Below are 18883 nucleotides of genomic sequence, written 5' to 3'. Positions count from 1 at the left end.
ATTATTTATTTATTTGTTTGTTTGTTTGTTTCACCCTCATCCCCTAGACTCTGTAACATGCCCTTCATTTGTAAGCAAATAGATAGATAGATAGATAGATAGATAGATAGATAGATAGATAGATAGATAGATAGCCAAGATTTAAGCAGTAAGAACCAGCTATAATCCTCATTCTCTAGCTGATTCGTTGGATATGAATAGGTTTCTGAGTTGAATTCAGAATGCTGGTTTCTGCATCCATGGTGGCACAGTGGTTAGAGTGCAGTACTACAGGCTAGTTCTGCTGATTGCTTGCAATTTGGCAGTTTCAATCTCATCAGGCTCAACGTTGACTCAGCCTTTCTTCCTTCCCAGATGGGTAAAATGAGGACTTGTTTGTTGGGGGCAATATGCTGACATTGGAAACTGCTTAGAGAGGGCTGTAAAGTACTATGAAGTGGTATATATCATCTAAGTTCTATTCCTATTTAAAAACCATAGCTTGTTTCCTGTCTACTTAAGGGACTGCCTCCTTCATATACCTAATGGGTCATGCATGCAAAACTAACGGGTCTGTTTAAAGTAGGCATTGGGTGGTGGTTGTCTTTTATAATGCTGTATTTAAGATTTTAAGGTGATTGGGTTGCTGGTATTTATTTGGGAAGGTTTTATGTACTTATATAGATGTTTTTATTTGGGTATTGTAATTTCCTAAGTCTTGGGAGTGGGGTATTGAATCAATCAATCAATAAAAAGGCCATCTATTTGCAGAAAATTCTGTAAATATTGACATTAATCTTGAAAGAGAGAAGAGCTTGATTAACTGACAGAGGTTACTAAAAGTCTTTCTCTTTTTCTCCAGGAAAGGGAGCATCCTGAAAAAAGTAAAACTGGCTGGGTTGGGAGAGTAAGTACAGTGCTTTAAGAATCGACTTATATGTTGCATGGCAGCCAAGCATCCTTTCCTGCAGAGAGAGCATAGCTGAACAGATATCTTACAGTGAGGAAATGAAGCATTTCATTATACCTGTCAGCTGTTTCCGGAAACATTTTTCCTTTTTCCTTCCTTGCCAGATATCAGCCCCATATTAGTCAGATAATCAAACAGTGGAACAGTATTAGAAATATTTGTTATGGGGGTTTCAGGGCAGGAAAACAATTGGTTGAGGAGAATTAGACCTATTTCCATGTTGCTTCTTAAAAGCACTTGGCCAACAAGCTGCCTGGACATTACTCTATGTTACTATTTTGTAATGTATAGTTTAATATAGACACAAGAACATTTTTCCCCCCTGAATACCATCACTCTACTAAACAAATAATTCCCTCCACACTGCCAGACTTTTTACTAAATCTGCACTTCCATTTCTACTAGTTTTTCTCATCATTCCTATCATCCCACTTAGGACTGTATGACTGTAACTTGTTGCTTGCATCCTAAGATTTTTATTAATATTGATTGTTTCTTCATTGCTTATTTGACCCCTGTGACAATCATTAAGTGTTGTACCACATGATTCTTGACAAATGTATCTTTTTCTTTCATGTACGCTGAGAGCATATGCCCCAAGACAAATTCCTTGTGTGTCCAATCACACTTGGCCAATAAAATTCTATTCTAATCTATTCTAATAAATAGACAAAAAGTTAGCTCTTAATAACTGCTTTTTTTTCTTCAAGTGAAATGTTGAGGATTTTTTTCAAGGCCATTTAGAATTGCAATTATACCCCCGCCCACTGATGTGTGAAATACACTGCCTTCTCAACTTTTTAATTAACCCTGTAACAAAGTCTTTGTTACAGTCTTTGTTATACTTTGCGGTATTGAACCCAGATCTCTCTCACATTTCTGTCTTGCAATCCCTAATTTTTAAAAAGGACGTGTGATATATAATGTCAATGCAGTCTTTTCTCATTCTCTTCAAGCAGTAGTCAATGAACCAAACATTGTTCAAGAAGTTGCCATGTTATAGGTAGTTTTAATTTGTTGTTACAAGAGGACATGAAAAAATGAAATGCGGCATTCCACAGAAATGTAATTTTTTGTGGAATATCACCATATCCATTTATCTTTGAAATAATGGAACTATTGCTAGAACTTCATGTTAATGAAATTAATGTAAATTTTGATTTGCTGTTGTGGACATTCATTCTGACATTGGCAATTTGTCCTTCCCTGATGGGATTCAGCATAGCAAATATTGATATTTCTGATTTCATCTTTATGATTATCTTTTTAATATTATCTTTGCTACTTAAAAAATAGTAAATTGCTTCACTATATTAAGTGAAACCTGATGCCTACAACTAGTAGTAGTTCACATTTTGGGGACATACAGATAGTCCTTGACTTACAAACGTTTGATTAGTGACTGTCTGAAGTTACAACAGCTCTGAAAAAAGGTGACTATTGAAAATTTCCCACACTTCTAACAATTGCAACATTCCCGTCATCATGTGATCGGAATTCAGACACTGGGCAGCTGTCATGTGATCATCTTTCTGACAAGCCAAGTCAATGGGGAATCCAGACAACCATGTTACTAACTTAACAATGCAGTGATTAACTTAACTGTGGCAAGAAAAGTCACAAAATGGGATAAAACGTACTTAACAACTGTTTAGCAACAGAAATTTTGAGTCCAATTGTGATCTTTCCCATTGACTTTGCTTGTCGGAAACCAGCTGGGAAAATTACAGATGGTGATTCAATGTCATCAGGACAGTGCAACCATCATAAATAGATGTCAGTTGCCAAGCACCTGAATTTTGACCATGTGACCATGGGATGCTGCAACAAAGTGTGAAAGCCAATCATATGTCATTTATTTCAGTGCTGTTGTAACTTTGGATGGTCACTAAATGAATGGTTGTAAATCAAGGTTGTAAAATGAATATTTGTAAGTCGATTGTATGATCAGTAGATTGCCAGGTTCTGGCTCTAAAAGGGTAACAAGTTTATAGGAACAAGGTGTTGTACAATAACATCACTAAATCTATATGTAAGAATAATGTTTCCTCCCTCCTTTATCACTTTATCATTTTTTAAAAAGCATCAAATATAGACCTACCCTGCAAAATAATGGAAGTTAGTATCTTCTGCTGTCAAACCTGATCAGAAAAGAAAGACCTTAATATAACTAACACATTTTAGTTCTACACGATAAAATCTCAGGAAGCAACGTGATAAGCAGATTGTGGATGGTGTGAACAGTGAAGCAAAAAGAAAGGAAAGAAAAAAAGGAGGAGTATAAATTTACTATTAAAATGGGAAAAAATAGGTTAACATTATTATTTCCATGCTTGTTCCACTATGATTTAGACACTCAAATAAATCAGTTGAATGAAGAAAATACAAGATATCTTATTACTCTATAAAACAGATTACCTGAAACATCCCTTGTTTTAAATGTCCCTGAAAATTTGATTGGGATAGAATAAAAAATGAGTAGAGCCAGGAATAAAATAACTTGAATGGACATGGATCTTTTTTTGTATTGTTAATAACTCATCAGCAACTCCCATCAATACTAGCCAACTGGTGGAAATGGATGCTAGAATGCTTATTTACAATTAATAATTTTTTTTAGAAAGACAAAACAAAACATTTAAAAATGTGCATTAAAAAAGACAAAAACACAAATACATATATTGTTCCCCCTAGCTGAATACTGATAGATGCATTACAACAAAAGTGTGTCATTTTTTAAGAAAAATGTAACAAAAGATTTTTTTATTCAGTTGTAATTCACCTCTTTACCAAGTATTTAAGATTAAGTGTATATGACACTCTAAATATTGTTGTTGAATGCAATAAATAAGAACAAACTCAGTTCCGAGAATGAAATATTGTTCCAACAGCTCTGATAAGATAACAGTGAGCAATTTGTTCACTGGTGATTTTATGAGAATGTTAATGGCTTTTTAAAGGTAATTGCTTGACATGTTTTGTGGAATTATTCAAATGGGGTATTAGAGTTCTACCGTACTGAAATAAATTTGTTGTCTGCAGTAAATTATGAAGCGTGAAAAAGATGGTTTTTACTCAGTTGGAATATTTAATGAGATTAAATTCAAGTAATTTAAATTCAAGTAACTTCAAGTAAGATAGTGTCACTGATTGCAAAAATGTCCCCTCCATTTAGTAACAAAGTAGCTTTCCTCAGGCAAAATATCTTCCAGAAAAAAAATCTCTCAATTCCTAAAAGTTTTCTCAAAGACAAACTTAAAACTGCTGACAACAGGGGTGGGTTCTGGATTCTGTTACTGCTGATTTGCTAAGTGCAGTTCATAGTTTAAAAAAAAGAATGCAGAAAGTGGTCTTCATCTCACTATATCAACTTCAAACCCTAACTCAAGCACTAAATAAAATGAAAAATAAGGGGGAAATTAGTTTAGTGCTGTTTTGAACAACCATCTAGCACTGCAGCCACTCTGAATGGCAAAGAATGTCTGAGTTTGAATATTTTGATTAACAACTAGAATCACCTTAAGAGGTGGAAGCTGTGAAAGGATAAAATAATAGAACTTCGTTTCAAGATTCAAGTTATTTCTTCAAAATGGGGAACTGTCCTCAATATATATACTGTTCAAAAAATAAAGGGAACACTTAAATAACACATGCTAGAGCTGAATGAATGAAATATTCTCATTGAATACTTTGTTCTGTACAAAGTTGAATGTGCACAACAGCATGTGAAATTGATTGTCAATCAGTGTTGCTTCCTAAGTGGACAGTTTGATTTCACAGAAGTTTGATTTACTTGGAATTATATTGTGTTGTTTAAGTCTTCCCTTTATTTTTTTGAATAGTGTATATTGCATTAGAATTTAATTTCTTTTGTCTTTCTATATTATCAGATTGAGTTGAAGATTTTTTTTCTTTGTTAATTTCTTGGGAATTGATATGTAACTTGAAAATCTTCCCATTTCTGAGATAAAAATATATTTTTGAGACTTTTTTAAAAAAAATGGTATGATTTTGTTGTTTATATTCATTTATTATTATTCAAATTTATATATTGTAAATATATACAATACAATATTTATATATTGTGTGTGTATATATATATATATATATATATATATATATTTTAAATTCCAGCTAAAACATTTAACATATATATATATATATATATATATATATATATATATATATATATATGCGAATATTTGTAATTGCAAATATTCATTTGTAATTGAACTGTCTTCTAAATTGGAGGGAAAAGACTAAACTTGTCTTTATGCTACAAAATCATGTTATGTTGCATTATAGATTTTTTTTTACTTATCTGTAAGTCAATAGAAGCCTAATCTTCAGATATCATGGTTTGGGGAGTGATAGGTGGACCTTGTGAAAGATAGATGGTAGCACTGGTAACTGAGAGGGTCTTTTTGGTGTTGTCTAACTAAGAAGGTTTCTCGATGATGGAGTTCGTTATCCTAAATCTTTCACATAGGCTCATTTATGCCACTTCAAATTTCAGTTTTTAGAAATTTTGACTTAAAAACTAACATTAATATTAACTAACATTAATAAATATAATTGATTGACAGTATCAAAATCTAGCAACTTAACAGTAATGATTTAAAAATTAGGAAAAGTGATAATTTCTTTACGTAATACAGTGTACTTTCTGAAGATATAAAAATATTGAATGACTAGGTCTTGTGCCAAAAAATACAAATCAAATCAAATCAAATCAAATAAATAAATAAATAAATAAAGCTGAAGATCACTGATTCAACTCTCCAAGATTTCTGCTGAATGTACAGAATTGCCGAATAGTATTAAATCAGTGATATATTTAGTTTACAGAAGAGCTACTGGATAAACTAGTCTTCTTAGCAGAGTAACATAAGTAAACATGTTCAATATAGAACAGTTGAGCTGAATCTTTTGGTTAAATTTCAGTGGTTGTGAACTTTCAGGTATCAGAATTTGAGAACATGAGATTGGGCAGAGTTACAATGTTGGCATCTCTTTGCTTCTTTCAAATTATTTATAGTTTTGTAAACATTCAAATGTCTACATGTTAATAAATCATAAATTATGCTTTCCTTTTTAATTAATAACCTTCCATTTCTTATGTGACAGAAATTCCATATATGAAAGAAACAACAAAAGAAAAGAAAAATGAATTGTTAAAGAGCCAAGTAATTGCAATTTGCTAATGATTCAAACTGAAGAGTCCTTCTGTAAAAAATAGCCAATGCCACAATAGAAACCTATTGCTTTTGTTTCATTTATTTTAAAAACTTTAGGAATAACTTGACCTATGGGAAATTTAAAAAAACATGTTAGTGAATGTACAGTATTTCCCTGAGAGGTTAAAATTAGTAAACCTATGAAATAGAATACTTACTAAGCATTACATCTATAAACATGCTATTGCTCTTTTTCGTAGTTTCAGCCATCGGAGCCTTACTTTACTTCTGATGACATTAGCTACTACAGAATTATCAGTGATTCACAAGGATATAATCATATTCACTACATCAATAGCACAGGCGTAAGTAATTATTATTTGTGCATGTTTCTTTATGTTTAAGCAAGGTTGTTCATAAGGAGAGGCAAATGATGGCATCACTCAATGCCATGGCTTATATACTTGCATAAGACATAATGGCAGCATTTTTTGTGATAATGTTGTTACATGCATATCACCATTTTGGAGTTATCAGAGTTTACTCCAGACATTATTGTCAACTTTTGAAATGACTCTGGCTGGGGCTCCCCCCTCCCCTTTCTCAGTTGTCAAACAGATGGGGGGGGGGGGTGGATAGGAGATTTGGAATGCTATTCTGGAATGGGCTAGACATAACACAGGCAGAGGCTGGTAGAGCCAAGGTCATCTCAACAAATACTGAGCAAGAAAGGAAGGGAATACCTGAAAAGCTTACCATTTACTCAGTTGGGTAATGTGATCTATGACGCTTGGGGGGAGGGAATCATTTACTCTTTTAATTATACTGAACCACGGGAAATATCTAGAGTTGGGTTCACATTTGAAGGTGCCGATATGACGTACCCAATAAAGAGAATCTTTGAGAAGAGTTCCAGTCTCAGAGTTTTGTCTTGGTTGGGATCATTACTCAAAACCATGACAATGTCCCCTGTCCTATTGCTCTCCTATATCTCCTATACCTTTCTTCTATTCCTATATCTCTTCTTCTATTCTTTCATTGATATGTTCTATTCCTATATCTTCTCTTCTATTATTTCTTAGATATATTTTACTATGAATATATCCTCTATAACCTCCATTACATATCTTACTATGTGTACGCCCACTAAAACCCTCATTGTGTAATGGACAAAATCAATCAATAAAAATAAATAAATAAATAAATAAATTGTTTTGTGTATGAATGTATAACATATTTATGGAAAATAATATTTTGTCTAATATTTATACTTAGAATGTTAAACCTATTACAAGTGGAAAATGGGAAGTAATCGATATAGCTGCTGTAACAAACAACAGCCTGTGAGTATCTATTGATAACTTGTGAATACCTGTGTGGCAAATAAATAAATCATCCCTTTCTAGAGATAGCCTTTTCTGTTTGTCCTGCTTTTGTCTGTTGTATTAAAATTGAGACTGGGTGAAAGCTTAGCAAAAAGAAATTTTGCATGGCGATATTGTATGCTCTCTTGCCTTTTATACTGAGTATGCTGACATTTCTTTCCTTTCATTTATGTCTTCTTGGTAAGCCAAAATCTCATGACTTTTGAGATACAAATCTTCTATCCTCGGAGAAGGGCAGCATACAAGTCTAATTAATAAATAAATAAATAAATTAATTAATAATAATAATAATAATAATAATAATAATAATAATAATAATAATAATATATTATATTCTCTTGAGATGTTCCACAGAAAGCATATTTCAATTGTTTCTCTGACTTAATACTTATTTATTATTGCTGCTAAATACTTAATATATTCTCTAAAAGTACTCTACAGATTCGTGGGGGGAAATGGATAATCAGAATTAGATATCTATGCAGACAGTGGTCTATTAAGTAATTAGTGCATTTGTTTCTCCTTTATTTAACACATTTATATTTCTGCCCAATGACTTTAAGTGGCTTACAAAATTAAAAATTCACATTAGAATAAACTTTTTCCTTTGCCTTTTCTGTATAATGAGATACTTTCCATTTTTCTGCAGTAGCTTAATGTCTTTTCTAGTTTAGAGACTCATATAGCATTGAACTTTATTGCTTAACTATTTAACTTTTTATAGCTACATCTGTATTATTGTCCTAGGAAATTTTTATTACAGTAATCTAAATGATTATCAAGTTGATGTATTAATCCATCAATAACCCTTTCGCTTATTTCACAGATACTTTATTAGTAATGAATTTAATGGTATACCAGGAGGAAGACAACTTTATAAGTAAGATGCTTTTTTATTATGGTTCTGCTATACAGAGCATAGACGGCATATATTTTGTTTTTCACGTTTTTGAATTGGCTACCTCCAGTTTGCTCTAGTGCTTAAAATGCTAGCTTAGGAACCAGGAGACTGTGAGTTTCACCTTATGCATGAAAGCTGCCTTGGTGACTCTGGAAAGCCAGTCTCTTTCATGGTTATTGTTGGAGGAAAATAGGAGGAAGAAGGGATATTAAGTTTGTTTGCCGCCTTGAGTTACTGTACTTATAAACAATAATAAATGTGGGATAAAAGTGAAATAAGTGATACCATAATGCAAGGGTGATAATGGTGATATAACAATTCTAAATTCAAAATTAAATTATGGAAATACAAGTCATTAACATGTGGGTGAAAGAAGTATGCTGCTGGTAGAGTAAATTGGACACATCAAATTATTTAGATGTGAAAAACTGATGACAGTGCATTTATGGAATGATGAATCCATGGAATGATATTTATCAACAACATTTAGCACTAAAACACTGGAGCCCTTGCTTTACTGCAGGTAGACAATTGAAGAAAAAAGGAAAGAAATCTGAATTAAATAATGACATGAAAGCAAGCGTGGAAGCGGCAGATGTCTACCATAGTTTGTAAAGAAAACACCCTCAGAGTACCAGAGGAAAAAAATTGTATATAAAGATGAATTGTTGAAAAACTGTTTAGAAATTGTAAACCATGCCATTACCAGCATATAAAACAAAAAAATGAAGCATTGGCGCACACAAATATAAATTATTCTGGCCTCATAGGGATGCAAAGAAAGGGAAAAAAAACTGATGAATTCTCCTGTTTAAATCAAAAGTATTTGTAATGGTGTGCCTTTATGATGTGCAATAGAATACAGATTTCTTCTACTTTTCCCTAATTTTTACAGATTGGACTTAAATGGCTTGAAAAAAACATGTATTACTTGTGATTCAAAGCAGGACGCATGTCAGTATTTCTCTGTATCCTTCAGCAAAGATGCAACAAACTATAAACTGAATTGTTATGGCAAGTATTACAGACTCCCCTATTCTTTCAGAAATGCAGTTCAATCTTTAAGATCCTAATACTTAAATGGTGTTTCTTCAATCCATGATTCAAAGAACTATTGTTGTTGTTTGGATGGTCATAAGCACAAATCTTTTCAGGTATTTCAGGGGGATACCTGGGTCACAGCTATTACCATTTGGCATTTTTTAAAATTGCATTTTTATTCCTGCTTTTCCCCTTAACAAGTCAAGGCAACTGATGCTGTTAGAGAACACTAGCCTCAGAGGAACAACTTTGTGATCTAAATTGGGCTGAGAGAAAGGGATGAATTTCAAGAACGGGTCCAAAGAGTAGTTGAAGGTTGGAACAAACTTCCAGCAGACGTGGTTGGTAAATCCACAGTAACTGAATTTAAACATGCCTGGGATAAACATATATCCATCCTAAGATAAAATACAGGAAATGGTATAAGGGCAGACTAGATGGACCATGAGGTCTTTTTCTGCCATCAATCTTGTATGTTTCTAGGTTTCGAATTTCAAGATCAAGGAAAGGTTTGAAGCTAGGTCTCCCTACTTCCAATTATTACTGGAACCATCATGAGAACTAGAGGATGGGCTGCAATTATGCTCTTTTTATTCAGTGATGTAAAAGTCACCACTTGTTTAAAAATGAAGAGTATCACAATGCATTATGAAATATAAAGTTATTTTTTAAAGACCTGCTAGAAAACTAGAAAATTATTTTTGCTTATCTGGCAGCATTATCCAAAACAGCAGTAGTTGGTTTGCCTGCTGTTGAATGACAACATAAAACTCCTGAACCTGATCGTTTGCAATTTGGCAGAATTTATCCTATTAAAAGTGGCCATCGTGCCTGAATATTCACCATTAAGATATAAAATGATATTGACCATCCCCATATACTTCGTAGGACTACAATTTGTGGAGAGAGGCAAGCAGGGACTAGCTCTTTGAGTTGTATATATGAAATAATATTGGAATGGGTTAGGCCAGTGCTGGTCAATTATTTCCTGTTACACCCCAGCTCCCCCAGGAAGAAGTAAAAATTTCATGCCTCCCCCCAACCTGCCATCCCCAAATTGTGCCCACCGTGAGACGAGCATCCTACCTGAGACTTGTACCGGTACCTCCATCATGTTCCTCGGCTTTATATCCAGGGCAGCCCATTCTAAAAGAAAAAATGTCTCGCAAGTTCAATCAAACTTCTTGAACTCGCGAGACATTTTCTTTTAGAACGGGCTGCCCTGGACATAATGCCAAGGAACACAATGGAGGTACCGGTACAAGTATCAGGTAGGATGCACATCTTGTGGGGCGAAATTTGGGAGTGGCAGGTCGGGCGGAGTGGGACACGAGATGCGCATCCTACCTGACACTTGTACTGATGCCTCTCTCATGTTCTTCAGCGTTGTGTCCAGAGCAGTCCATTCTAAAAGTAAATGTCTCGTGAGTTCGAGAGGTTAGATTGAACTTGTGAGACGTTTTCTTTTAGAACAGGCTGCCTGGGACATAAGGCTGAGGAACGCGATGGAGGTACCAGTACAGGTGTCAGGTAAGACGTGCGTCCTACTCCCTGTGGCAGAAAAACACACGTTCCCCGGGAACACATGCCCTCCCCAGGGCAGGGAATCCCCATTCACTTCCTAATGTGATGTCAGGGAGGATCCATAAGCAGCCAGTCAAAATTGGCAAGTTGCTCCATCACTGTAGGATTTTAAGTAATACTTGAATGATAATTTGTCTGAAAAGGTATAGGGCAGTGATGGTGAACCTTTTTGGCCCAGAGTGCCCAACCTGGAAGGCACCCATGCATCCAACAACCAGCTGGCTAGTGTGCATGCATGCCTCAGAAAGTAGACTACCAGCGGGCTGAGCTGGGGTGAAGGCGCAGAGAGGGCTCTGTATGCCACATCTGGCACATGTGCCGTAGGTTTGCCATCACGGGTATAGGGTCTCCTATTTCAAAAGGAGGTTGGACTAGAAGACCTCTAAGGTCCTTTCCAATTCTGTTATTCTGTTGGCAATATTTGTCGATAACATAAAGGTGACAAAAGTCTACGGAGTAACATAAAGGTGACTCCGAGTCTACGGAGAGAGACGGCATACAAATCTGATAAATAAAATATGGGCCATATGTTGCTCATGGGTCAGGACTTTGAAGTATTTGTTCTAATAACTAAGGTGTACTTTGGACATCCAAACTGATTTTTGACTGGTAAGAACATAAAGACCGAAAAAAAATTCCCAGTCTCCAATTTCCAGTTTATTATTTGATATCCGCCCCGAGTCTTCGGAGAGGGGCGGCATACAAATCTAAGTAATAAATAAATAAATAAATTACGACTGGTATTAATTTGTTGAAGGAAAAACATTTTGTTTACAGTATTGTGTTTTGTAGAATAAAAAAAAAGATATACTAGTGACCAGGTTATTCCAAAATCATAAATTTAGTATGACAGTTAATATTAATTGGTTCAATTGTATGTACTTTTTATATACAGCATTAATTAATTTTAAATATATTTAGGGATTACATGTTGCACCTGATTAATCTTTCCACTAAATCATTGATTAAAGCCGCAAAGGAAGAAAATGCAGAATAAAATGCAAAACATAAGATCTCAATCAAAACACATTGACAAAGAAACAATAGTAATAACTGCAATAAAATTAACTTCAGTGAAAAGTTAGCTTAATTAATTGGAATTTTTTTTAACACTTTGCGAAAAACAGGTCCTGGCCTGCCCTACTTCACCTTGCAAAGCAGCAGTACAGGCAAAGGTATTTTTTTTTATTTTTTTATTTTTTCCCTTTGTTTAGAACAATGTGAGTGCAGGTCTATTCTGGAATATTTATGATCTGAAGTTTGTAATATTTTGTCCATATGTATCTTGCAGTAAATTCAATTATACATAATTAGCTTTATTCCCGGTATGAATGCATGAGATTACACTTTGGTGATGTAATTCAGTGAACTCTCCAGCCGGATGGCATACATTTGATGGACTTCAGTTCCAGAGGTGGGTTCAGACTGGTTCGGACCAGTTCGCCCAAACTGGTAGCAACCCGCTGGTGCATCATGATGATGTCACAGAACCGGTTCGGTGTCGGTCCGTGGAGGTTGCCATGTTTTCTGGCACTGTGAATTCCAAGTTTCTGGCACTGTGCATGCGTCACCAACATTTGGGGGGGGGGATTTTTTGCCATTGCACATGCAGCCATGCGACGCAGGAGGAAGCAATTTTATTTATTTATTTATTTATTTATTTATTTTGTCCAATACACAATGAGGGTTTTAGTGGGTATATATCAATATACACATAGTAAAATACATGATGGAGGTTATAGAGGAGATACTCATAGTAAAATATATCTAAGAAAGAATAGAAAAGAAGATAAAGTAATAGAACATATCAATGAAAGAATAGAAGAAGAGATATAGGAATAGAGGAAAGGTATAGGACAGTGATGGGCAACCTTTTGAGCTTGGTGTGTCAAAATTCGCCAAAAAACCGAGCATAACTCGGGTGGTGTGTCACCTTGAGAAAAAAACCGGAGGGTCAGGAGCGGTCCCAGCTACGTCTTTTTTTTCACTCCCCTCCTCCTTCCACATGTTTTGCAGTCATAGCGTTGTGGAAAGAAAGGAAGGAAGGAAGGGGGGAGAGAGAAGAAGTGTGCAACACAGTTACTACTTGGGAGAGAAAGAGGGGGGGAGAGAGAAAAAACCAAAGGAACACCCCCGAGTCAGCCTTTCTATGCTTTGATTTGAATTAGGGTTAGTTAGGATGTAAAGCTTGGGGTCTCACTTTCAGGTGCCTCCAGCCCAGCTTGTGGTGCATTGTGGGGGAGGAAAGGTCCCTTTTATTTTGTCTCTCTTTTTTTTTTTTTGCTGCAGTCAAAATATCAATTCATCCGAGACTGCGCCCTGGGCAGCACGGAACTGGGGTTTACTTTCGAGTAACGTGCATAGGATGACACCGCAATCTATTCAACCCACTCGATCTACTTGATCTTCTCAATCTACTTGATCTCCTCAAACCTTTCCCCCCTCCTCGTCCCCACCCCTCCCGGCATTTGCTTTTATTTAGAGGGGGGTTGTAAAAATCTAGTTACGAGCTGCCAAAGGAGGAAGCAAATGGCACGACGTCCACGCTGTTCTTTTTTTGGACTCTCTTTTTTGCGAGCCCGGCATGGTTTTTTTAATTACAAATTAATAACCCCTCATCCTTTACGTTTAAACCGGTAAGGGTTTACCTTAGCACCGTCTCCTGTAACAGCTATAAGAGGAAACGGCGCCTTGAGCAGGACTCCGCTGAGGGGTTCCAACTATTATTATGACTACGGCAGCAACTGCTGCTGCTGCTACCTTACTTCTGGGTTTGCAAACTCAGGACAAGACCCATCTCGGCGGAGGGGTTTCAATTTTTCTCTTCCGCCCTCCCCGATGCGATCGACCCAAGAGGAGGGGACACCGCACGCTGCTCGTGGAGGGAAAGAAGCGAAGCAGGGGAGGTTGGAGTAGATTTCCTGGCGGAGCAATATTTGTTTACGGGATGAGCAGTTTAATGTAAGCAAAGTAGGACCCCCCGGGTAAATAGCCCTGGGAGTGAAATTAAAATTGCAACCGGCGCAATTTTTTTTTAATAGGTGCAAAACAAATTTAAGGGGAGAGGAAAAATAATAATAATAATTGCGCTTGCTGTACCTGCTTGCAGTCGGTGGGAAATTGGAAAGTGGGGAGATTTGCATCTTGGCCACTTCCTAAAGCTCCCCGTTTCTCTAGCGGCTGCGTGTCACTGAAAATGGCTACGCGTGTCAGTGCTGACACGCGTGTCATAGGTTCGCCATCCTTGGTATAGGAGATATAGGAGAGCAATAGGACAGGGGACGGAAGGCACTCTAGTGCACTTGTACTCGCCCCTTACTGACCTCTTATGAATCTGGATAGGTCAACCGTAGATAATCTAAGGGTAAAGTGTTGGGGGTTTGGGGATGACACTATGGAGTCCGGTAATGAGTTCCACGCTTCGACAACTCGGTTACTGAAGTCATATTTTTTACAGTCAAGTTTGGAGCGGTTTAAATTAAGTTTAAATCTGTTGTGTGCTCTTGTGTTGTTGTGGTTGAAGCTGAAGTAGTCGCTGACAGGCAGGACGTTGCAGCATATGATCTTGTGGGCAATACTTAGATCTTGTTTAAGGCGTCTTAGTTCTAAACTTTCTAGGCCCAGGATTGAAAGTCTAGTCTCACAGGGTGGGACTAGACATTCGAGTGGAGGAGTGAAGGGCTCTTCTGGTGAAGTATCTTTGGACATTTTCAAGGGTGTTAATGTCTGAGATGCGATATGGGTTCCAAACAGATGAGCTGTATTCGAGGATGGGTAAGCTAGAACCCACCTCTGTTCAGTTCCCATCACAAGCAATTCAAATTGCTGTTTGGCTGTAAACTAAGGGACCTCTAGGCTAACACGTCTGCAGAGCACCAATTTAGGAAAGCTTGGTTTGATTTGTCTAATGCACACTCTTTAGAAGTAGATCCCTGAGGTAGAATGAGATTCTTTGCTAAGAAGCTGTAACTGATGTATTAAAGGCATCAATCTAATATGTCACTATAATTTATAGAACTTGATGAGAAAAAAATGACAAGAGTTTGTGTGTGCATAGTTGCAAGGAGATCAGATTTCCAATAATAGCTGGCAAAAGGGTACAAACCTGGGACAAGAGACTGGGATTTTTTTTAAAAAAATCCCTTCTGTGTGCAGCAATTTTGACAAGCTGAGATTGTTGCCATCTGAGCTCATATTTTTTCCTGAGCTGGTGCTACTTAGATCTTGAATGTTACGGCATTGTTGAGAAACACTCCAGTTGGTATGAAAAGAAATATATTTGTGGGAAAGAATTTGGATTGTTCTTTCTGTTGATTTAAGTGTGCGTCTTTTGCTCTTCTTTTTCCTTCCCTGCTGGTGATTAATGTTTGAAATCAGAGGCATTTTTTTTTTCATCAATCGTCTCCTACGTATGTTTGCTAAGAAGTAAGTCCCGCTTCCACATAGGAGGCACAATGGCTTAGCGGTTAAAGATGCTGAGCTCATCAGCTGGAAAGTTGACAGCCTGGTTTCGGGATCTGAGTGCCACACAGTTGGGTAAGATCCTGTGACTTGCCCCAGCTCCTGATCACCTAACAATTCAAAAGCACGCAGATGGAAGTACAGTGGTACCTCACCTTACGAACGCCTCTTCTAACGAAGTTTTCAAGATACAAACCCGGTGTTTAAGATTTTTTTGCCTCTTCTTCCGAACTATTTTCACCTTACGAACCCAAGCCGCTACTGCTGGGATGAAGGGGTTTCTTTCCCCCCCCCTTTTTTGAAGAAAGAAAAGGGAGGGGTGGCTTGGAGGGGGAAAAGACTCCATTTAAATAACTAGGAGAACAGCGTGTTTGCAAGCACTGAAAGAGTGTCTTTTTAAGAAAGAAAAGGGAGGGGCGGCTTGGAGGGGGAAAAGACTCCATTTAAATAACTAGGAGAACAGTGTGTTTGCAAGCACTGAAAGGGTGTCTTTTGAAGAAAGAAAAGGGAGGGGCGCCCCCCTTGCCTTTCTTCCTTCCCACTCACCCTTTAGCCTAGCCTTGCTTCTTCCACCCGCCCCCTTTAGCTGCTCCTCCCTGCCCTCTGTTCGCCTCCCTTCTAAAGTTTGGGATTTTCCTGAAGGATTTGCAGGCATTATTTGCTTTTACATTGATTCCTATGGGAAACATTGTTTCATCTTACGAACTTTTCACCTTACGAACCTCCTCCTGGAACCAATTAAGTTCGTATCATCAAGTACCACTGTATAGATAAGATAAGTAGCAGGAGTGGGTTCTAACTTACGTTTCGTTCCTCCCATGCTGTGTGGGCGTGCATGCATTGTGTGACATGTGACAGTGCTGTGCAGGCGTGTATGCACTTTGCACATGCATGCACAGTGCCAAATGCCCTGCTTCTGTGCATGCACGGAAGCCAAAAACAAGATGGTGACACCTACAGCACCGACGAGAGAGCCAGTTCAAGGGCATGGCCAGCTGGCCATCAGTCCCGGTTTGGCAAGTGGTGGAGTGGAATTCCTGCTCCCAGAGAACCGGTCTGAACCAGGAGCAACCCACCTCTGATAAGTAGGTACACCACTTTGGTGGGAAGGTAATGGCACATAGTTATATTGGCCCCATGACCATGGGAATGTCTGTTAAGACAACCCTGGTTCCCTCAGTAAAATAAACAGAGATGAGCACCACCCACTAGATAATTTGATTTTTAAAACCAGCTCTCCAGGTTGTTTTAATTCTTTGACTTACCAACTGTATCTGTTTTAATCCTAGGTATTAAGACCCTAGAAGATAATGATAACTTGAGAAATGCCTTGAAAGAAATTCAGATGCCTGACAAAAGACTGAGAAATATTACTCTACATGGACAAAGTAAGTTTGCAAACAAAAAAGTAGTTTTGTAACAAAATGAAATGAATTATTTAAAAAAAACAAACCCGGAATAAAGCTGTATTTGGATAGCATTTTGAAATCATAATTTTGAATGACGTGAATGTTTTGCAGCTCTTAATTATTATCAGCTGTGGCTTTGAAAAACAATTTCTCCTATGATTCATAACAGGAAAGGAGACATTAAGCTTAAAAATTTGTAATATAAGACTTTGTAGATGGAGACCAAGCAGATTGCTCAGACAGCATTGCTGAAACCAGGGTTTCCTTTTTCTTGATACCTCCATGAATTACTGCTTTTTGTTGGAGGCTGCAAGCATTTCAGGTGTATGATATCTGCAGCCTCAGTGCGATTCTGATTATTGTCATGCTGATACCTGTCAGTTTCAGCTTGCACTTTGGACTGGGAAGGTCAGTATTGCCAGCCACACACAAAAGTAAGGATTGCTCTGAAACATTTGTCTTAATTCAGAAGGGCAGAAACTGTGGCAGTTGAGCATTGTGGTTACAAAGTTATCTCATTCACCCATATCCAAATGTTTCTCCCTCCCCAGCATCTTTCTAGCCAGCGAGCCACCCTATCTGGAAGGGTGCAATTTCTTTGCAGTGTTGTGGTTGTTGTTGTTGTTGTTGTGGTTTTTCTTTACTAAAGAGAATTCTGTTCTTAATTAATAGCTTCTGCTACTAATGAGAAAAAAAGGTTGCACCTTTCTCCCCCACCATTCACTTTGGAATAATGAGAAAAAGCAACTTCCTCCTTTCCTTTGTTCAAAAAAGAGGCAGCATTTTTTTCACCAGCAGGAGAGGCTATGAACCAAAATAATAGTGTCATAGCACCCTCTATTGATAAAGTATTTAAAAAACAGAAACACAAACATTCACTCCCCAAAATACAATATAGTTTAGTAATTATTCAAAATTGAAAATTAATGTTAAAACCTCAGTGAATAAAGTATGAAAAAAACAGCATTTGGTTCTGACCCTTTTCGTGCTGTGAAAAGCACAGGCTAATGGAAGGCCTCAAAAGTTTCTTTCTTTCTTTCTTTCATTCTTTCTTTCATTCTCTCCTTCCTTTCTTCCTCCCTTTCTTCCTTCTTTCCTTGCTCTTTCCTTCCTTCTTTTCTTTCCCCCTTTCTTTCTTTCTCTCCTTCCTTCCTTCCTCCCTTTCTTCCTTCTTTCATTGCTCTTTCCTTCTTTTCTTTTCCCCCTCTTTCTTTCTTTCTTTCTTTCTTTTCACCATGCCTTCCAGGTGATAGTACAACACAAAATGTAGTATAAGAGTAATTGGCATTTTTAGAAAGCTTACTTGAAATTGTTCTCAATTATTTTGCAATGTCTTATTTGAATGAAAATTCAGGTAGTATCAACCATTCTTTTTAGTGACTGTTTGAAGTTACAACAGCACTGAAAAAAGTGACTTCTGACTGTTTTTCATGCTTCCAATTCTTGCAACCTCCCCATAGTCATATGATCAACATTTGAACCCTTGGCAACCCGGCATGTATTTATGATGGCTGTAGTGTCCCAGGATCATGTGATCACCTTTTGTGACTTTTCAACAAGCAAAGTCATTGCGGAAGCCAGATTCGTTTAACAGCCATGTTACTGACTTAAAATTTGCAGCGATTCACTTAACAACTCTGGCAAGTGTGGTCATAAAATGGAACAAAGCTAACTTAACAACTGTATTGCTTAGCAGCAGAAATTTTGGGCTCAGTTGGGGTCGTAAGTCAAGGACTACCTTGACTTACGAAAACTACTGTATGTAATTTTCCATTTGCCTAATTGATGCAAGTGAGTAGCTCCTGGTCTAATTTTGCATTCTAGTCCCCTTATTCAGCTGCTATAACAGCTATGCTATTTGTGAACCTTGATTACCGTAATATAGGATAACATAACTTTTCTGCAGCCAATTTTTTCAGGTGGTTTCCAGGGTAAACAAGTATAACACTGAAAGTTATGGAGTTCAAAGGCATTTC

The 18883-nt window shown here is 37.0% G+C and overlaps 1 protein-coding gene across 1 annotated transcript in view; it reads left to right on the top strand.

Moving 5' to 3' along the window:
• The window catches only part of DPP4 (dipeptidyl peptidase 4), a 91541-nt gene that overhangs the window by 43266 nt on the left and 29392 nt on the right, over positions 1 to 18883 (top strand). The window contains exons 12-18 of the mRNA XM_070731650.1: positions 842 to 886; positions 6387 to 6491; positions 7402 to 7469; positions 8338 to 8391; positions 9308 to 9426; positions 12165 to 12212; positions 16788 to 16886. Of these exons, the coding sequence (XP_070587751.1) occupies positions 842 to 886; positions 6387 to 6491; positions 7402 to 7469; positions 8338 to 8391; positions 9308 to 9426; positions 12165 to 12212; positions 16788 to 16886 (538 nt within the window). The remainder of the gene's footprint in view (positions 1 to 841; positions 887 to 6386; positions 6492 to 7401; positions 7470 to 8337; positions 8392 to 9307; positions 9427 to 12164; positions 12213 to 16787; positions 16887 to 18883) is intronic.

The sequence above is a fragment of the Erythrolamprus reginae genome, chromosome 1, assembly GCF_031021105.1.
Source record: "Erythrolamprus reginae isolate rEryReg1 chromosome 1, rEryReg1.hap1, whole genome shotgun sequence".
Classification (NCBI taxonomy): Eukaryota; Metazoa; Chordata; class Lepidosauria; order Squamata; family Dipsadidae; genus Erythrolamprus; species Erythrolamprus reginae.
This window is presented reverse-complemented; position numbering and strand designations above follow the sequence as displayed.